We start from the raw sequence: 22,476 nt of genomic DNA on the forward strand, positions 1-22,476 counted from the left end.
CTAAGAAAACACTCGGATATGCATATATAGTAGCATCTCCATTGAATTACAGGCGGTTGACGTAACCAAAACGATTTTTCAAAAACATTACAATAACGAGATCTATCCACTAATCCAAAAAAGGATGGGCGGGAGCTAGTGCGGTGCCGCTTTTTGGACAACAACTCCAAGTGTTAGGGCGGAGAGACATGCCATCTTGTTAGTGTATCCATGATCTTTGATTCAATCCAAATTCATAGCCTTTTTTAAATTTGAACCTGTATTTAACTAGGCAAGTCAGTTAAGAACAAATTATTATTTACAATGACGGCTTACCCCGGTCAAAACCGGAAAACACTTGGCCAATTGTGCGCCGCCGTATGGGACTCCCAATCACGGCCGGATGTGATACATCCTGGATTCGAACCAGAGACTGTCGTGACGCGAACTGAGATGCAGTGCCTTCGACGGCTGTGCCACTTGGGAACCCGATTAAGACAGACAACTGTTTATTTCAGCAGAGAACACGCGTAAGCACTGACAACCCATACTTTTCAGTACACATATCCTAACAAAACAAATACTTGTCGTATTACAAATGAAATAGATTGTAATATCGGATTTATGTTGTTATAACAACCTACCTTTCTGTGCAGTACGGACACACAGATGAGGCATACGGGGTTTCAAATGGATAGCACAGCCACCAAGTCAAAATTGGCTAGGTCTATATTGTGAAATTCATGAAAGCAAGAATGTGCTTTTTGGTCTTAATTTGAGGTTAGGGTTGGGCATAAGGTTATCAGTGTGGTTAAGGTTGGGGTGAAGTTTTAAAATCTATTTTTATGAAGATAAATTGAGGAAATAAACGAGGTTTATGGCTTTGTGGCTGTGGTAACTAATGACGACCACTGTGCAGGGCGGTGTGAAAGCCTTTCTATTAACACTGCTCCCTGCTACTGCGAGGACTCACCACAAGGGGACACTGTACTCAAGATATAACAGGCAGGGCATGATAAATCAATTTAATTTGGTTTAAAAAAAGTACAGGAATGATTGGGGGAGGAAGGGAGGAATTCAATTACCGAAGTAATTTATTTAGTCTATTCTCATATCACCATAGGATCATCAGTCTGTAATCACACCTGTGCTTATCTGCCTCCTCAGAGCAAAGATGCCCTAGTAGGGAGGAAACAAGGCATTTCCAAGTAGGCTGCATTTTTAAGGAGGAGAGGATCTTATTTTCACCGCAGATCTCCATTTCACCAAGGTGAGAAACCACACCTAAGCAACTGTGCTCACAGATAGATTAACCTCTATGCTTTTTTTAAAAACAAATGCATTATGACTTTAGTATTATGTACTATTATGTGAAATGTTTATAAGGGGAACTACACTCCCCTCCATATGAATTCAGACTGTTTTACCGTTTAGAAATGAAAGTATTTTATGTCTCTAGTCCCCCCATTTGAAGAAAGTATTTGGACAAATGTATTACAGATTTTCTCAATCGCTTTGGCTCAATTCTCAAAAGAGAATTATTTCTTTCAAAACAATAAGTTCAAATCTCTGAACAATTAGTTTCTGGTTCACACCAGATTTGAATTTCTTATTCATTTAAGCAAATTGCATGTGTTTTGGCAAATGTGTGCAAAAGCGTACGTACAATTGTCTACAATTTGCACAATAGCTACATGCACATGACTTGCTGATTAAAACTGATGAGTTGATTCTCAGTGAAACTGTCATACTCTTCACAACTTCTAAACATTCTTTCATCGTGCAAAATGAACCATTCAATTATCACAATCTGTCAGACATACATGTATATTGCATAAATATCTATGACATGGAATGTTTGGGATGTGTGCTAAATTGGCAAATTTACCTACCAGCTGACATAGTAATGAAATAGGAATCACAATCTTACCAATCAACCAATCAAGTTTGGAAGCATATATAATGGAGCTTTCCCACAGCACAATCAGTACATTTTTGAACATGGAAGAACATCAGAACCCTGAACAGCAGCCACATGCTGGTGGAAGAGAAGCCAGAAGATGTGTAAGAATGTGTGGTGGTGGATGTTTTAGGGGAAGACATAATAGAGGAAGAGGTAGAAGACAGAGCCCCTGATTAAATCAGAGCCACAATTGTGGACCATGTTATAAACCATGGTCTTACAATGGAAGAGGCTGATCAGAGAGTTTATTTTTTTGTACCCTTTATTTAACTATGCAACTCACTTAAATCAAATCAAATTTCTTTATATAGCCCTTCGTACATCAGCTGATATCTCAAAGTGCTGTACAGAAACCCAGCCTAAAACCCCAAACAGCAAGCAATGCAGGTGTAGAATGCACGGTGGCTAGGAAAAACTCCCCGGAAAGGCCAAAACCTAGAAAGAAACCTAGAGAGTAACCAGGCTATGAGGGGTGGCCAGTCCTCTTCTGTCTGTGCCGGGTGGAGATTACAACAGAACATGGCCAAGATGTTCAAATGTTCATAAATGACCAGCATAGTCAAATAATAATAATCACAGGCAGAACAGTTAAGAACAAATTCTTATTTTCAATGATGGTTTAGGAACAGTGGTTTAACTGCCTTGTTCAGAAGAACAGATTTTTACCTTGTCAGCTTGGGGATTTGATTTTGCAACCTTTCGGTTACTAGTCCAACGCTCTAACCACTAGGTTACCTGCCACCCCTAAAGTACAGCCTTATGTAAACAGGTCCACAGTGTCATCAATTGTGCAACCATTCCGTAGGGAAAACAGGTAAATATGTACTCGCACTTTACCTTTGTTACAGCATTTTATTCACAACAATACAGCAACTATTGTAAAGGTAAATTGTAAAATAAAATCACAATGTAAGATATGTATGAGGAATATACAGTAATACAGTAATACAGCACAATTTGAATACAATATACTATCTGTAACATGGTCCATTTATGAATTCTACATGTCATATATAGGACTGCACAACGACCTCATGCTGGTGGCAGACTAGCAGTATTCAGCCATCGGCAGGAACAAGAAATTTGCAACATGGTAATAGCCAACAACTCCATCAGGCTAAGAGGGATCCGAAGTGCAATCACAAATGCAATCCCATTGGCCGCCCGAGCCACAATTGGCACACCAGGCCAACGTGGGGAGCAATATTACAATGTGTGCTTCCATTTCTGAGAATGGTGTGAGCACACATATTCCACACATTGGGCCCTATAACACCCATCTTCCCCTGGCCTTCCTAAATACACTTTACAGAGACCTAATAACAGAACACGAAAGCGGTTTAGTTAGAGCAGATTTGCCAAATGATGTAATTGTGTGGGATAATGTCAGCTTCCATCGAAACAACATTGTTAGGGAATGGTTTGCTGCGCATGAAAGGATAACAGTGGAGTTCCATCCTCCCCATTCCTGAAACCGATAGAAGAGTTTTGTTCAGCATGGAGGTGGAAAGTATATGACTATCGGGCACAAGATCAGATGTCTCTGTTAGATGCCATGAATGCTGCTTGTGAGGAGATCACAGGCGATCATTGCAGTGATTATAGCAGGATGTCCACCAGGAAGATGGGAACTTCTTGTGTCACGTACTGTGAGGACGTACAATTTATTGTTTTTTTTAACAGAACTACCACAGGTTTTTTCTTTTTTGCATGGATGTCATTTTGTGGAAAATTTTCTGTTCACTATATATGATTTTACATGTAAGAAATATGTAAATATGGACATGCAATTGTACATTTTCTGTTTACATGTAACACATTGCTACAAATGTGCAAATCCTTTTTCTGTGTACTACAGTATTGACTTTATCCAGTAAACCTTTACCTACTGTTGAGATCGGTCTCTAAAAAGCTCAGTGTGATACACAATAGCATTCAGCTGGACAAAACTGGCATTCTGGTACAGTAAGCAGTCAGTGTCAACAAAAAAGTAGAAGAAAACTTAAATGTGTATATAACAATAAAAATATAACAAACATTTCTCAAGTTGATTGTCAAAAACCATTTAAACATTTTGACCAGTACGGCTCACACGATGACAAAAAAAAAAGTTTCATTTTGGTGGCTTTGGCCAATTTACTGACACAATAACTAGGTTTTGAAGCATGAATTAAATGTTTTAGGTGAGTTACTACATCTTGCAAACATGCAATAGAGTTGGGACAATGGCACCAACAGTTTAGAGAAATGTTAACTGTTTAAAAAAGCGAGTCAAAGCGATTGAGAAACTGTAAAGTAGTCAAGAGTTAAGAATTTTGTCCCACATTCCATGCACGCAATGTTTAACTCTGCACCGTTAATTGCCTGTCTGTGGCCCACCTGTTAGCTTGCACGATTCTTACCATTCTCCTTCTACCTCTCATCAAGAAGCTGTTTTCGCCCACAGGACTGCTGCTGACTGGACGTTTTATGTTTATCGCACCATTCTCTGTAAACCCTAGACACTGCCATACGTGGAAAACCCAGGAGGGTGGCCGTTTCAGAGATACGGGAACCGGCGCGCCTGGCACCGATGATCAAACCACGCTCAAAGTCACTTAGGTCATTCGTTTTGCCACTTCTAATGTTCAATCGAACAGTAACTGAATGCCTCGATGCCTGTCTGCCTGCTTTATATAGCAAGCCACGGCCACGTGAGGTAATGGGCTAGTGTACCTAATAAACTTGCCACTGTGTGTATATATATTGCATATAGTAGCCACTGCTAGTAGCCATGTATTCATCCAACAGTAAATTAAATGTCCTTTTCATTTGAGGGCTACTATCCATGAGACCTATAGGCCTATACCCTCGTAATGGCCTGCTCCATATCTAAAAGCCATATCAAATATCTTGGTTGTAAAACAGTTGACATTGAGCTGAATATTTAGAGTTGAGAAAAACATATATACCTACAGAAAGCTGATACCCTCTTCTCCTCGGCAGGGACAAGAGGGGGAAGCTTCCAAAGCTTTGTTTTTCCCGCAATTGCATTTTAAAAGGATATACTATCAGAACGCAATGTAGAATGTGCTCTTTCTACGTTCATAGGCACCGTGATACATGATCTGGTTGTCTAACTGATTACCTAGTCAGAGCAGGTCTCTTTACGGATGCCGCGTTAGACTTTGAATGTGAGTGTGCGTGACCTATTTCATTGTTTTATTTGTATATATATATATATATGTATATAAAAGTGTGTTAATTTCAAGCAGCCCACCCAATTGAAAATTTATCAAGCTTTGAAAATTAGCAATTCAGTGAGCTTCAAAAGTATTGGGACAGTGATACATTTTTTGTTGTTTAGACTCTGCACAAATACCAAACTTTAGACTACTTTAATGCACATATAAATGAATTTGTCCCAATACCTTTGGTCCCCTAAAATGGGGGGTACTATGTACAAAACGTGCTGTAATTTTTTTAACGGTTCACCCGATATGGATGAAAATACCTTCAAATTCAAGCTGACAGTCTGCACTTTAACCTCATAGTCAATGTATCATTTCAAATCCAAAGTAATGGAGTACAGAGGCCAAACAACAGTCTAAACGGTCAAACAGATTTGGATGAAAAAAAGGTGACATTCTGCACGTATGAAACGTTTGATCTCAAATCCAAAATGCTGGAGTATGCTTCACTGTCCAATTGCATGTAGGTAATCATACGGTGAAAGAATGCTTTGGCCTCACTCATGAAGGCCATACCAACCTCAGCGCAGCTAATACTGGAACAAATATGTGTAAAGCAAAGGCATAGGGTAATACTTAGTTATAGGTATCTTTGACTTGATGTCGTCTGAAGGTGATTCCTCCTCCAGAACAAATGTGCAATCTGTTCTATAGCCCAGAATGTGAACTGTATTTACACAAAATGTGATCAAATAGTTTGCTAAATGTGATAGGCTGATCCTCGGCTGTGGTGATCAGGCATTGTGAGGATTAAGAATGTAATAGCTATGGATGTATCCCAAATGGCACCCTATTCCAGATACTGTAGTTAGTGCACTACTTTTGACCAGTGCCCATATTGAGAACAGAGTGCCATTTGGGATGTTCCCTATCTGAGTTAAGATGAAGGATTGAGGGGGCATCCCTCAGCTTAATGAACAGTTGAATCACTTGCATTCTCCTGTTTCTTTAACTCACATTGTAGTTGTTGTTGTTTTTATTTGTATTTTTTTAATGATATTTTCTAGTATTATCTATACACTACTGTTATTGTTATCACTGCATTGTTGGAAAAGAGCTCTCAGGGTCATTTCACTGTACTGTTTTGCACCTGTTCTATCCTGTGAATGTGGCGAATAAACTTTGAAACTACTTGAAACTTAACTGACCCCCGCTGTGTATCTTCTAAGTCTAACTTCTCATGCCATAGAAACTTCACAGCGCTACTAATACTTCCTGCAGACCCCTGGAATACACAGCAGCCTCTGAAGGAGGGGACCAGAGAACTCTTAACTAAGTGGCAATATTTGCTCACCTGACATACACACATCTGGCTGGCTGGTGAAATGGCCTGCCTAGCCAGGAAGGCAGCTGGTTGCTACTGCTGAGGGCAGACAGACCGGTCAGTCGGGAAGGCCAAGGAGGTCATGAGGAGGAGTGGTGTCTCCCCAGCCAGGCGGCTGTTTGTCACTCCATGTTTGTCCGGAGCTGTTGGAGGCTGACGAGGTGCTAATTTAAGACTCCGTCCCAAATGGCACCCTTTCCCTACGGCCCTGGTCCAAAGTAGTACACTATATAGGGAATAGCGTGCCATTTGGAACGCAAGGTGAGGAGTGTCCATGCCATTAGCCTACACTGTGGTTAGCCAGTTAGCCTGTCAGAGCCCGTAAAGAAACTGATTTATTAGGATCTGGTAGGGCGTTCTCGGGTAGACAAACACAGATTGGACACATGTTGTTTGCCGGCAGGGAGCTTTGTCATGGAGCCGAGAGTGACATCTCCCTGATTTTACTAAAGAAGACCCCACCCTGTTTCTGAGTAAACAGTACAAATTGCATCTTGCAAGTCAGAGGACCAAGGGAGGTAGCTAGATATCACTGGGATAGATGGAAGTGCCTTTGTGCTGTTTTTTTTTTAAACGATCAAAGAGCCATCAGGCTGATGGAAAAAACACAAAGCCATCAGCAAAAATACATTTCTGAACAAAGGTTAACTGTATGAAAAATAATCAACTAGTATTGTTATAGTATTAGAATGCATAAACAGGCATATCTCTACGGTTGAAATAAAACCATGTACATTTGATTCATATACAGTACACCGAAAGACGAGAAATATAATTATCCTGCTGTAGACTAACAATGTATTTGGTATCTAGCCTTATAACAGGTGTATTACAGTGCCTTCAGAAAGTATTCACACCCATTGACCTTTTCCACATGTTGTTGTGTTACAGCCTGTATTTTAAATTGAATAAAGTGAGGGTTAGAGAGTCAGGCAGGTACAGGACAGCAGGCAAGCTTGGGGGCAGGCAGAATGGTCAGAACCGGGGAAACTAGGAAACAGAAACCTGAGAAAACAGGAAGACGGGAAAGCACGCTGGTAAGACCTGACAAGACAAGACGAACTGGCAACAGACAAACAGAGAAGACAGGTATAAATGCATAGGGGATAATGGGGAAGAATAGGAGACACCTGGTGGAGGGTGGAGACAAACACTAAGACAGGTGAAACTGATCAGGGTGTGACAAGAAAGAAGACTGTACAGAATAAAAAATATTACAAAAAATGCATCCTGTTTGCAATAAGGCACTAAAGTAATACTGCAAGAAATGTGGCAAAGCAATTCACTTTTTGTCCTGAATATAAAGTGTTATGTTTGGGGCCAATCCAATACAACACATTACTGAGCACCACTCTCCATATTTTCAAGCATAGGGATGGCTGCATCATGCTATGGGTATGCTTGTAATCAAGGACTGGGTCATTTTTCAGGATAAAAATAAATGGAAAATTCTTCAGAAGAACCTGGTTCAGTCTACTTTCCACCAGACATTGGGAGATTAATTCACCTTTCAGCAGGACAATAACCTAAAACACAAGGCCAAACCTACACTGGAGTTGCTTACCAAGGAGACAGTGAATGTTCATGAGTGGCTGAGTCAGAGTTTTGACTTAAATCTACTTGAAAATCTATGGCAAGATCTGAAAATGTTTGCCTAGCAATGATCAACACTGCTAGAGGTTGAAGAATTTCAAAAGAATAATGAGCAAATGTTGCACAATCAAGGTGTGGAAAACTCTTAGAGACTTACCCAGAAAGACTCACAGCTGCACTCGCTGCCAAAAGTGCTTCTACAAAGTACTGACTTAAGGGTGTGAATACTTAAATAAATGAGATATTTGTGTCTTTCATTTTCAATAAATTTGCTAAAATTTCAAAACGTTTTCAATTTGTAATTATGTGGTGTCGTGTGTAAGCGTGATAAAGAATATATATGTAATCCATTTTGAATCCAGGCTGTAACAACAAAATGTGAAATAAGTCAAGGGGTATGAATAATTTCAGAAGGCACTGTACATACCAATGGATCCTGTGAAATCTAAACTGTCTTCCGTTTCAACCCACAATATGCTTTCAATATGAAAAGGAGTGTATTGGTGCATTAAGAGCGATGCTTTCTGTTCTAGGACCCTGTGTGTGTGTGTGTGTGTGTGTGTGTGTGTGTGTGTGTGTGTGTGTGTGTGTGTGTGTGTGTGTGTGTGTGTGTGTGTGTGTGTGTGTGTGTGTGTGTGTGTGTGTGTGTGTGTGTGTGTGTGTGTGTGTGTGTGTGTGTGTGTGTGTGTGTGTGTGTGTGTGTGTGTGTGTGCAAAGAGCACGGTGGTCCAGCCAGCTAGTGCAATAACCGCTCTCCTTAGATCTGAAACAGCCGTCTCTTGTTCCCTTTCACCTTGGTTGTGTGTCCTCCCTGTCCCGCCGCCTTTCAGATTCGTCTCCAGGTAAACACACTGTGGCAGGCCGCAAACCTGCAGCCTACAGCCGTTGTCACAGCTGTACAGGATAAAGGCCCCGACCAAAGCCTCCCTCAATCTGGTATGTTTGCTGTCACTATAGGCAAATGGCAGCAAACATTTAGTGGTTTCGTCTCACACTGAAAAGACTCTTTATTAATCACTAGCTTAACCTCTTACCCTTGTGTTTCTTGAAAAGTTGTTCTGTGGGACTAGGGTGACTGTCAGAACAACGAATTAAGGCGGATTTTTAACTCCCTATGCCACAGTGGAAAACATTGTAATGAAACTGGCACATTCCTAGATTCCTACTCCCTGGATATTTATATGCATGTTATAGTTTGTACTGTTCTTTTCTTTTCTTCTTTATCTTCTCTCCTTCTTTGGTCAATATGTGTTTTGGTCAATATAATGTGTTTTGGCCAATATGATGTGTTGCAATCTTTGAGAATGCAACACATCCACAAGCATAACTGACAGTTTGTTTTTTTTTCACTCAGAAAACACATAATTCACCCAATCAAATAGATTTCAGGGAATAACATTGAGCAGAGACAAATTGTAAAAAATGTGCTAATGTTACTCTACGCCTAAAGTAATGATTGACTTGAAGGCCATTGCGGTGCCTTTATTGACACACTTTGTGATGAATCAGCCTCCGCGCATTTGATAGGAGCAATACACTTACAGTAGGCCACCAGATAGTACTGTATCAGTGCTTGTGAGAAGACCCTGGTTGACCTAACAGTCAACAGAACCCCTTAAGATAGTGTGAGGTCAAACAAGGTGATCTGAGATGAATGTTTACCTGTTAACTACCTATGTGGCGGCACTAAACCATTGTCACAAATTGTCATTGATGACAGGCTAAACAGTACCCTTAATAGAAGGGCATCCTAATGACTTCATAACACGTTCATAAGCTTTGCATATATATATATATATATATATATATATATATATATATATATATATATATATATATATATATATATATATATATATACATGTGTTATATATTATATATATATAACCGCATTAATAATTTGTTGACATTACAAATGTTGGTATAGTTCTCATGAATCTATTATGGCTTACAATACATTCTAACAAGTGTGCCCTTTTTTGTCGTGCCATTATTATCAGAATTATTATGAAGAGTCGATGATGGAAGTTATCACAATTAAAAATCAGATGTAAAATTCCTCCAACGCCATCATTTAAAGATTCCATCGCTGGCCTGTGCGCGTGTACTATAGTGTGTATTTGGCAAATACATTACCAGTTGAACTGCTCCATTAATATCACCTCGACAGTATCCTTGTTTTCCGTAGCTAGGTTTATCAGCGATTGCTGCGGATATCCATTCCAGCTCCAGTGATCAAACACGTTAGATAAACTTTGCTTCTCTTGAAACCGGCATATCAAACATAGGGCATCAAGGCTGCAAGGCCTTCGAAAAAAGTCAATAAAATGATGGTCCGATACATGAGTATAGAGACAGTGCTATGTTTGAATAATCTCTATTCGCCAAACAGCCACTAACTAAATCAGGGGAAATTAAAATAGGCCTAGATCGTGTAAAAATATTTGTTTGATGTGGTTTGAAATTGAGATTCTGTTGACAGTAAGTGTCTTTCAACGGGGTATGTATGGTAGGTAGTAGGTGCCAGGCGCACTGAGTAGACAAAACATTAAGAACACCTGCTCTTTCCATGACAAAGACTGACCAGGTGAATCCAGGTGAAAGCTATGATTCCGTATTGATGTCACCTGTTAAATTCACTTCAATCAGTGTAGATGAAGGGGAGGAGACAGGTTAAAGAAGGATTTTTAAGCCTTGAGACAATTGAGACATGGATTGTGTGGTGAGTGGGCAAGTGGGCAAGACAAAAGATGTAAGTGCCTTTGAACGGGGTATGGTAGTAGGTGCCTTTGAACGGGGTATGGTAGTAGGTGCCTTTGAATGGGGTATGGTAGTAGGTGCCTTTGAACGGGGTATGGTAGTAGGTGCCTTTGAACGGGGTATGGTAGTAGGTGCCTTTGAACGGGGTATGGTAGTAGGTGCCTTTGAACGGGGTATGGTAGTAGGTGCCAGGCGCACCAGCTTGAGTGTGTCAATAACTTCAACGCTGCTGGGTTTTTCACGCTCAACAGTTTCCCGTGCATATCAAGAATGGTCCACTAACCAAAGGACATGCAGCCAACTTGATACAACTGTGGGAAAGAAGCATTGGAGTCAACAGGGGGGGTTGCAACTCAACATTAGCAAGGTGTTCCAAATGTTTTGTTCACTCAGTGTACTTCTGAGTCAGAGCTCACATTGTCCACTGAAGTATTGTGTAATAAACAACGGAGGTATAATAAAAATTAAAATGATGTAATTACATTAGTTACGTTAACACTTAGAATTCAAGAGACAATTATGCACAATATTATGCCTATATGTTAATGATAATGATCCAAAATCTTACAACGTCCCTCGAGTTGAGTTGACCCTGAACATTTGTTTACGATGTTTCGAAATTCGAAATGCTGCACACAATGTTCTACGAAGTTGTTCACTTCTATCATCACCACTGGGTAGACTAGACTACCCTTATCGCCCCCTCACTCCAGAATTTAATCGATGCATGGACCCCTGGACTTATTGCTCAAATAAAAACATTCCGATGTTACAGTCGTCAATCGTTATTCAATATGGCCTAAATAAGTATTAAAAGTGGTGTTTTATAGTCACCCATAATATCTCCATTATCAATATGCCTTTTTATTAAGTCGCTCTGGATAAGAGCGTCTGCTAAATGACTTAAATGTAAATGTAAATGTAATGTAATGTTTATTATATCGATGTAGCATCGTGGTTTGGTGAAATAACTGGTTAGGAAATTCCTTGTTTATTTTGACAAAATGTTTGATTGCATGCTGAAACTGTAAAATGTGATAGGAATGCAAATGAAGTTAGATGAGGAACACACTCCTTGAGAGAAATGAGAATACTCGGCCAGAAGATGCCAAACCACATTCCTATAAGCCTTCTTAGAATTCAAAATTCCTTGTCTTTTTTTTTCTGGTGGAAAACAATCACATTTGACATATTGGATCGAATAGGTTTGCCCTTTTCCGACAGTGCAGGTGTACAACAGAGGGCCAACGTAGGAGTCTAGTGCCTAGGTGTGAGCAGATTATTCAAATAGGTCATTGAATGAGTGAGGGTTGGAGGGTCGAGAGCCAACGCAACACATGCTGCTATACCACAGCAAGACGAGGAGCTAACGTCATTACAAGGAGTCTAACGTCATTCGCTTTACAACGTCTGAAGGCACTCCGGGCAGAGAGATACCCATGAACCAGTCCCCAGGCAGCACGCAGACTAAACGACCTGGGTTGCCTGTAGTCCCCTATCGGTTTTAGTGCCGTTTTTTGTCACTTAATCTTCTGCTGGGACTGAGAGAGGCTGTTGACGGAAATTGGTTTTGGACGATCCACAATGCTAAGCGCTGTTAAAATGGAAGGACACGAGCATTCAGACTGGAGCGCTTACTACGGAGAGCCCGAGGTGGGTAGAGTTTATATATATATATATATATATATATGCATTTTGCTGTCTATACAACTCAATATTATCCTTGAGATAATATTAACTTTGTGATCAAATATTGACTTGAGGCGCCATAGAAATCCTGCCGGATCTCTTCGCTCTCCTAACCAATATCTAATGAGGATGGAAAGAACATTTACGAAATATATTACTTGAATCTTTATTATTTAGAAAATCCAATTGAAACATAAATGTATTTCTTATTATTTAATCGTAGCATATAATTTGCCTTTTGACTATGTATCGAATTAGGCTATTAAGGAGCCTACAATGATCCCTTCGCCTGATTGGGCTACATTCGTTGACTAATTGTTCCCCCTTTATAAAATAGCTTTAGAATATTCTTTGGCATGTAGGTATACATGCACTTCTTCACTGTTTGAACGTAATTGTTTGAAGTTGCAAATTAAGATTGGATATTTGGCCAACTGAAAAAAAACGCATTTCTGTAGGTAGAATTATTTCGATGTGATTTGAATAGGTGTCTACTTTATTCACATTGTTAAAGATATTATTGACTTTGTGCACTCTTTTCTCTACAGTGCTATACCTCAGTTGGAAACATGACACAACACACCGGTTTGGGAATGAACTCGATGAGCACCTATATGAGCATGCCTGGAATGACTTCAACCAGCAACATGTCAGGCAGCCCCATGAACATGTCATACGTCAACACGGGTGTGAACCACTCCATGGCCGCGATGTCACCGGGCTCCGGAGCCATGCACAGTATAGGAGCAGGGATGGCGGGCATGAGCGCGGCGCTAAACCCGAACATGAGCCCCATAAACACCCCGTCTCCATCGATGAATGCTCTGACCTCCTATAATAATATGAGCGTTATGAGCCCCATGTATGGACAGTCCAACATAAGGTCAAGGGACCCCAAAACATACAGGAGAAGCTATACGCACGCCAAGCCCCCATATTCCTACATTTCTCTCATCACCATGGCTTTACAGCAGTCTACCACAAAGATGCTGACGTTGAATGAGCTATACCAGTGGATCCAGGACCTCTTCCCCTTCTACAGACAGAACCAGCAGCGCTGGCAAAACTCTATCCGCCACTCTCTGTCCTTCAACGACTGCTTCCTCAAAGTGCCCAGGTCCCCGGATAAGCCGGGCAAAGGATCTTTCTGGACCCTTCACCCGGACTCAGGGAATATGTTTGAGAACGGCTGCTATCTCCGGAGGCAAAAGCGGTTCAGGTGCGAGAAAGACCTCGGCAGGGAGACCGGGAAGAAAACTCCCGAGGGCGGCTCTAACAGCAGCCCAGAGAGCTGTAATGGAAACGAATCACCCCACCCCACCCCGTCCGTAAAAGACGTCAAGCGGACTGTATCTAACCCGAAACCCCGGCAGCAGGTAATGAGCCCCGCGGAGCACGCTCTCTCTCCTATCCCACAGACTCACCATCTTCTGTCTCAGCATCACTCGGTGCTCGTGCACGAAGCCCACCTGAAGCCGGAGCACCACTATTCATTCAATCACCCCTTCTCCATCAACAATCTAATGTCGTCGGAACAGCAGCATCACCACAAAATGGACCTAAAAACGTATGAACAGATGATGCAGTACGGCTATGGTTCACCGATGACAGGACCGCTGTCCATGGGCTCAATGTCGGCTAAAACGGGCTTAGATGTTGCTTCTACACCCGCAGACACTTCTTACTACCAAGGTGTGTATTCGAGGCCAATCATGAACTCTTCTTGAATTTGAATCGGCATTCAATTAACTTTTTCTAACAATTACTATTTGTACATTTGTAAATTGGTCGTGTTTTTGTTTTATGGATCGATCACCTTTTATGGACATTGGACATGGAAGGGACTGATTCAGTGTCATGTTCGTTCAGAGTATGTTGATATGTGACGACATTATTTCATACAGACACTTTTACATTAATTGAAGGCGTAACTGTGGGATTCACAGGCACCTCGGTATGTTACAAATTGTGAGATGTGCTCTGTGCTAATATCGTTTGTGTATCCCTTATAACTTAGGCTATAAGTTGTCAATGTGTATTCATGTAGCAAGCGAAAATCTATATTAAAGTATTATTTGATATTACCTTTCTGTCTGCATTATTATATGGCAACCGCATAAGGTTAAAGGTTAATTGTGCAATAGGCTAACCATGATGAAAAATGTTAAACATATCGAACATCTTTATTTAATAAAGACTAGCAGTTAGGTCAAATATAAAACAACGAAAGATTAGCAGCATCAATGAATAAAGAAATATGTCTGTATTTATAGGCCTACTTATAGGCCTACACTATAGGCCTATATACTATTCAATAAGACAATATATACAAATGCATATTTAGGATAAAGGTTGCAATTCTCGCCAAGAAACTAAACGAAGACCACCACACCCCAAAATAATGCTTTATTCATTGTATTAAACCTAACATAACCACATTATTGTTATTATTATTATTATTTATAAAACGGGTTCGGTTAGTCTATTATTAACATGACATTTTATACAACGAAGGGGCGTTTTCCTCTGCACAATCTGACAATTCCCGAACGATTTCCCGTTGGTCATATGTCACACCCCACCAATCCTTCCTGAACCCCACCGAGCACCAACTATTTCGCAAATGAAGCATGACATTTAAAGATATATATTTATTGTCACAAATACCAGATAGGTGCAGTGAAATGTGTTGTTTTACAGGGTCAGACATAGTAGTACAGCGCCCCTGGAGCAAATTAGGGTTAAGTGCCTTGCTCAAAGGCACATCGACAGACCTTTCACCTTATCGGCTTGGGTATTCGAACCCAGCGACCTTTGGGTATGGCCCAACGCTCTAGCCACCAGGCTACCTGCCAACCTACATTTGTTTAATTATCACTTTTATCGCCAGCAAAATAGAAAAACGTACGGAAGGGAGAAAGAACAATGCACAATGAAAGTGACGGTGATTAATTACCCTGATTTTAGTCCCACATGCATGCCCTGTCATGGGGTTACTCTTAAACCACTTAACACGTGACTCACAACAGATCCTAACTGATAAGATGAACCCATGTCATAGCCCCTTCTAAATACATCAACAACTTCGCGATAGGATGGTAGCCCATGCTGCTTTCACCGAGGGAACGTAAACGTAGGCCATGTTTACATGAAAAAACGACAGCCTATTAACCTTTAAAACATGTTTTTACTCAACAACAAACTAATATTAAAATGTACCGTGTTTTTGTTACCCTTTACCCCTTTCAAATTATACCAAAAAAAATCAAGAAAGCCCTCTGTGCAAATGGTCTATAATCTCTAGAAGTTGACTTGTGAAGGCCTATCCGAACTGTCCATGTGTTGCCACCTGTCCTGTCACACTTTAGGCCAACAGTATCCCCTCATATGACCGACTCATAATCAGAAATGATCGGCCACAATACATGGGACAATCATCTGCAAAGAAAACACACGTTTACAATAAACAACCTACGGTCACATTTGCAATATGTACTAAATATTAGGCTATAGGCCTATTTGTCTTGGTAGATACATTTACACAAACATTTGAATTGTCTCTCTTGCTGATAAAAAACAATCGGTATTATCAGTGTAAACATTTTTTTCCTCAAAATGAGCTATGCAGTGACATCTTTGCTTTGTGGCTCAGTAAACAGTGACAGAGTTAGCGTTTAAATAAATGCTGTGATGAATGCAGTCCTCGGAAGCAGTTTGCTGGACGGAGACTTCCAAGATCTCGTCGCTTTTCAATGTCCAGCGGCAACAAACCAATATCCAGAGGTAGGCATGCAACAACACATGTATTTCTCTTGAGTCTTGTCATGCACGGGGTCTATTTGCAGATTGGTCTTGATGTTTTTGTTTTCATGAAATTTAGATTCACCGTCAGATGGTATTTCTTTCTAGTGTTACATTTAAAATACTTTTTCTTCGAATAAGAAATGAATACCGTAGGCCATTGGGAAATGTGAACATTGTGTAGTCTACATGCTATTTTTATATAGGAATATTAATATTGATAAAACATGAGGATAATAATAATATTAGTAATAATGCTTTACTATTATTATTATTATTATGTGTTATAAATTATTTATTTGTATCGGCAAATGTTTGCTAACAGCGGTGTGTAAAAATGGCCGATGCAAGGGCACGTTCATATTTTGAAGGTGACGGCTCTACTATCTTGGCACGATTTTTCTTTCTGATTTCATCTATAGCAGGAGATGGGATCGGTAGACCTACCTGACAGCTCCTTAATAATAGTGTTTAAATAATTGATGAACTCCGATTCCACTGATAATGCAGGTCTTGGATTAGTCCATTACTACACATTAAATGAGTGCATGCTCAGAATATCGCACTCTGCAATATAGGGCTTCGGTCGTTTTGAAAACGGACAGAAATTAAACATAACAAGATAAATAGGATGAATTGGCAATATAAATAGGGGAAATAGCTTATTTAGCATCTTGCTCAACGAACAAAAATGATCCTTTTAGTAGGTTATCTTTAAAAATATATATTTCTTAGGAGTATATATATATATATAAAATGGAATCTTAGCCCCATTATACTAGAACAAGATAGCTTCACGTTGTACCAGGAGCCATATACTAAGCTTTATATATTCAATTATCAACTGGGTGGATTCGAACATGGAATGCTGATTGGCTGACAGCCATGGCATATCAGGCCATATACCATGGGAATGACAAAACATGTATTTTTACTGCTCTAATTACATCGGTAACCAGTTTATAATAGCAATAATACACCTCGAAGGTTTGTGGTATGTGGCCAATATATCACGGCTAAGGGCTGTGTCCAGGCACTCCACAATGCGTCTTGCATAAAAACAGCCCTTAGCCATGGTATATTGGCCATATACCACACCCCCTCGTGCGTTATTGCTTCAATATATGGCTCTGATTGTATACATTATGACACCCATTGATTCCATGGAGGGCACTAGTACCCAACTCATGCCCTCCAGATGAGCTGTTTTGGCTGGACCTGGAACAAGGTGATTTCTGATCAAATGTATACAAGCTGTAATATTGCTTTAGTGTATTGGAGGGTTGGGGCTGTTCACTCCACTCTGGTTTTAGGCCTAAATATCATTTCAATTGAGATATAGTCCTCATCTCATATTTTAGACTGGGAGAGAGGCTCACCCCATAGTATGTTAGAACAGGTTGAAACAAAATATGCTCAAATATCAGACTGACCCTCTATAAATGCAAATAATGTAGTGTTATTGAATAGCAATAAATGTACTAGACACTGTTTCCTAATTTTGAAGCTAACATTGCCTGGGGATTACAAATTCGAAAATTGTAGTTTTATTTTGTTTGTGTACTGTATAAACAAGAGGAGTTGTAGATGGAGAGCTCAGGCTTTGTACATCCTCTCTCCATTAGTGTGTGTGAAACCTAACCTGATTCATATCAGACTGCAAGGGGTGCACAGTGTTCCATCCACATGATAACAATCTGTGGGAGCAATTGGGCCTTTTCTCATTATTGCCAGGGCCGCCTCTATCCTTTTGGGGGCCCTAAGGGATATTTGGTTAGGGGGCCCCTCACCTCGTAGTAAAACATTTTAGTGGCCCCCCTCTTGACGGGAGAAAATGTTACAATTTTAGAAAGAATGTCATGCAATTCTACTCATTTTGCCTAAGGGCAGAAATACATTTTTGAAGCTAATTTCCTGCAGTTCTAACCATTTTGCGATGGGGTGTAGAGAACAATTTACAAGATTAGATAGCTGGCTAGACTAACTATCAATCTAAAAACTTTTATCTAACCGTGTCTAATTGAGTGACAGTCAGTGACTGACATAACAAGAAAAACTGCTGATGCATAACCACATTTAGAAATTGCACCTGATGTATTCTACTATTCTTTTGATCGGGGGCCCCCTATCGGCCCGGGGACTCTAACCAAACACTTATGTCACTTATACCTGGAACCGGCCCTGATTATTGCATTTCCCTCTCTCAGACATCACTGAAAAGGACCAACCTCTGACAGGAGAAGTTGGATAGGGGAAGGTGCTGGTGAAAGCGAAGGGCGAGAATGTGAGAGGAGACTCCACTTGCCTGGGTTGATCTTTTCTGGCGACCTGGTGCGAAATTCCTGCCATGGGGGAGCCTTTCATAGGCGGTCGCCACAGTGGCGTTGACACTTGGGGATGGAGGGACGGAGCTCTGTGTCAACACTGTCCCATTGACTGGGCTGAGAGGCCTGCCTGCAGTCTGAACCAACCCTGACCCCCCCACAGGCTCCCCTTCACGTCCTCCTCACGGCTCTCACACTGAGTAAACAGTCAATCAATCTATCAATAAATCCATCCATCTACCCATCATGAGAGGAGGGTGATCTCTGGTCTGCACTGCAAGCAAAGCTGCTGACTGTGAGTGCTCCTGTCTAGAGGCTCGTGTGCAATAAAAACCTGGGAGCTTTATGGATTTGCAAAGTGTGGGAAAACAAATTCCAGCTGGAAGTGTTACACGTTGGTTATTAATGAAGCCACAGGTCATTGCAGTATAGTGACAGTATAATACAAATATATTCCTGATATTGAAAGTGCCATAATCAACTGTAAGGATGTGAAACAATCAAACATTTCAAAAGCTACAAGACAAGCAGTTTCTCTGTATTTCCCACTCTATATATATTTTTTTGTTTCATTAATTGCGTTCATTATCAAGGCATGTACCACACAAATACTCTGTCTAGGTTATGATGGGTGCTTTAAGTCAGGCATCATTTTCAAAGCCATGCGACGTGTATTGTGCTTTATGGCGGAGTGAAAGGCCACCAGCTCCCCGCAGACAACTCCCCTGATGCCCACAGTTTTCCAGAGGTTGTCCATTAAAGGGGTTCTGGGATCCATTTTAATTATCTGCCAGATTAAAGGAATGACCCATTGTAATGCCAATGCCCCATAGCACCCAAATCCAAATATACCTGATGTGATTGGAGCTTGTTTTACCATTAGCAACAGAAAGACCCCCAGAGAAGGTATTGAGGTTGTGACAAGGCTGTCATCAGTGGGAGATTTAGCATGGAGATTCTCCATGTAAAGAGCTATAGTGTTTCCTACTGCAGACAGGATCAGTTTCCCACTTTATGGATGTTCCCACTGGGAAGCCTGCTGAGTGGCGTGAGAGAGACCGTGCCAATACACAAAAGAATGAACTGGGCTAGATCTACATTGTAGATTGAAATGCTGAGGAGAACAGAGAGGATATGTTATGTGGGGTCTGCTAAACCTAACCCCAATATCTGAGGCTAAATGTGACAAAGAAGAAATTAAGAGATTTGTGCAATGAGAGTCAAGCCACAGCATGAATGTAAAATGCAGTATCTAAAATGTGAATTAATCACAGCTACAGATGTCGAATCTTAATATGAGCCAGTTTTCTACAGCAAGAAAATAATCCTGCACCATCAGGAAATTCTAATTATTATGTGGATTATAATTAATGGACATTTTTTTGTAGGGTTTGCTCCATTTTTTGTTTACGGCCGATCAAGTCTGACAATTTTATATGGAAATTACAAACTTTATGAGCCTTTTTAAACCTTGAATACACTTCTGCTTTGCAGGAAATTTGTCAGCAACAAAACCGTGATCAAATTAAGATCCTACATCTGTATCGGGTATGATAAAGGAAATACGTTAGAGCATAGGCTACATAATCTGGCTGGAGAGACAAGTATCTTTCAGCTCTGACCCCAGCCTGTACAAGAGTCAGAGACTACTTGCCTGGGAGAAATTTGTGCGTCCCAAATGGCACCTCTTCCCTATATAGTGCACTACCTTTGACATTTGACTACTTTCTAAAGTAGTGCTCTATATAGAGGATAGGGTCCCATTTGGAATGAGCCCTTGTAAGTGCAGTAAAAAGACTGCAGTGAGCGCAGAGAACAGGTTTTGACCTGCCTGGCTGTGAGAATGGTCAGTGAAGGGTGGGTTGTGGTACAGACACTGTGAGTTACTTATTAACAGGACAGGATCGATGGCTTTCTGCAGGTACGTAGGCTATGTCCGCATCCTAAATTACACCCTATTTCCTATTTAGTGAACTACTTTTGTCCAGGGCCCATAGGGTAGTGCACTATATATAAGGAATAGGGTGGCATTTGGGACATAGATACAAGGCAGGGCTATTGGATGCCTAGTTATTCATTAGTCATTATTCTGTAGATAGATTCAGGAAAGCACAAGACAGAATTCCAAACATTTTGAAAGCATTCGAAAGGAAATCAATATCTTTTGTGTGTGGCTTTTCCATGAAGCCACAACAACTCTTCAACCATGAAATAATGAGCAAAACATCACACAATCAAAAAAATTGTTTGCCTTTGAAACCCATGATGACAGCCACACTGAAATGATCATTCATACCACAATGGCGGGAACTGTGAAACGAATGCATCCTTTTTTAAATCCAAACCTTTGAAAATGTTTCGATACCCTGTGCAGTGGTTGGATGATAGAGGGGAGGAGACATTATTTTCTAATAATCTCTAGGAAACGTTTAACGGAGCTTTTGGTGATAAAGGCGGCGGGGGCCAGCCCCCCTAGCTTAAAGCAATTAATTCAGCATCCTGACATAAACTCTTGGCTCCTTTGACAGCTTGGAGCTGAAATAAAAATGCTAGTTCTCCTGGGAACAGAGGAAGATGGCAGGCTCCTTTCTCCACTGTTTGCTCACTGGCCCTAAGAGCAATCTTCCCCAGTCAGAATGAAATGCAAGGACACAAACAATGTGCCGGCAAGAGAATGGGAGACGGCGAATGAACAGTTTGGACTATTTGCTCAGGAGAAGGGCAGCCACAAAGGCAGGCCGATGGCTTTCCCATGAATCAAGCGCGGTGTCTTAGGGCTCCTTTTGTTGTGGCCGGTTTGTATCCCCATCGGTCAGATAAGACTACAGATGTCTTATGCCTTTAAAAGCCTTTTCTCTGTAAAACTGTAGCGTCATGTGACCACATCTGTCCAATCTGGCCCGATTCTGCTCCAATTAACTCAATAGACAATTGTTTTATTGGCAGAGATCAGCCATGCACGTGCCGTGGTTTAGCATGGGCTATAGTTTGTTTTGGTGGTGCCAAGTGTGGTGAATGATGTTGGATTGCCTATGATCCAGCCTCTCCATGCAGTAGACACGTTACAAACCTTTGATAGTGCTTCAATTAAATTCACACTTAAGTATTTCATCAGTTGCAGAGGTACCTGGCTGTGCTACTATACATGTGTACCTTAAGTGACTTTTCTACAGTGTGTTTAGTAGCCCCCCTAGCCACCTTCTACACCCTACCAAAGCCCCCCAGCCTGGATCACTCTGGGTGGCCAGACCTGGGGTCTGAAAGGCATACAGATTGGCGCTTAAGCTTTTTTGCCTTAATAAAAAGAGACATTGTACATCCCTATGAATGACGGCTGTTTTTCCAGACTAGTGTGAACTCAGTTTTTGGGATATGTCTTACGCAAAAAGGGTTAATATACGTGAATTTCTCTGCATCCTATCACTTTCTCAAGTCAGTCCAAGAAAACGTTCCCCTATGCAGAGTCCCGCCGAAGCTTGTGGTCAGTCTGTATACAACGGTTGATGGTGTGCCATGCCTTCAGTGAGGTTACCGAGGAAAGATTTAAATGGGACCCCCCCCCACCCCATGTATTTGATCCTATAGCTTCTGTGATGCTTTCTGTAACGTTTGATGTTACCACATTGTCAGCATTGTTTGTGTCCTAAATGGGAAAAGTAGTGCACTATTTAGGGAACAGGGTGCAATTTGGGACAACGACTGTTGGTCCCATTGCTTTCTTGTCTGTTTTAATTAACTGGCAGGAAGGCTTTGTGATAAGGAGTCATTTGAAACGTGTTGACTGACTAACCCAGTATAAAATAGGGTTGTTAC

General features: G+C 40.9%; 1 protein-coding gene and 1 long non-coding RNA gene across 2 annotated transcripts; both read left to right on the top strand.

Moving 5' to 3' along the window:
* The first annotated feature begins 183 nt into the window (after nucleotides 1-183).
* Nucleotides 184-6,243, top strand: LOC123995915. Its single transcript, XR_006831906.1, has 3 exons — nucleotides 184-509; nucleotides 1,147-1,249; nucleotides 4,389-6,243. It is a non-coding gene; the product is annotated as an uncharacterized LOC123995915 (long non-coding RNA).
* A 5,897-nt stretch (nucleotides 6,244-12,140) lies between these two features.
* LOC123995763 (forkhead box protein A2-like) lies at nucleotides 12,141-14,622 on the top strand. Its single transcript, XM_046299435.1, has 2 exons — nucleotides 12,141-12,502; nucleotides 13,087-14,622. Exons 1-2 carry the CDS (start codon nucleotides 12,434-12,436, stop codon nucleotides 14,263-14,265), a joined length of 1,248 nt encoding a protein of 415 aa, XP_046155391.1. The 5' UTR covers nucleotides 12,141-12,433; the 3' UTR covers nucleotides 14,266-14,622.
* The last annotated feature ends 7,854 nt before the right edge of the window (nucleotides 14,623-22,476 follow it).

Source organism: Oncorhynchus gorbuscha, linkage group LG14 (assembly GCF_021184085.1).
Source record: "Oncorhynchus gorbuscha isolate QuinsamMale2020 ecotype Even-year linkage group LG14, OgorEven_v1.0, whole genome shotgun sequence".
NCBI classification, from domain to species: Eukaryota; Metazoa; Chordata; class Actinopteri; order Salmoniformes; family Salmonidae; genus Oncorhynchus; species Oncorhynchus gorbuscha.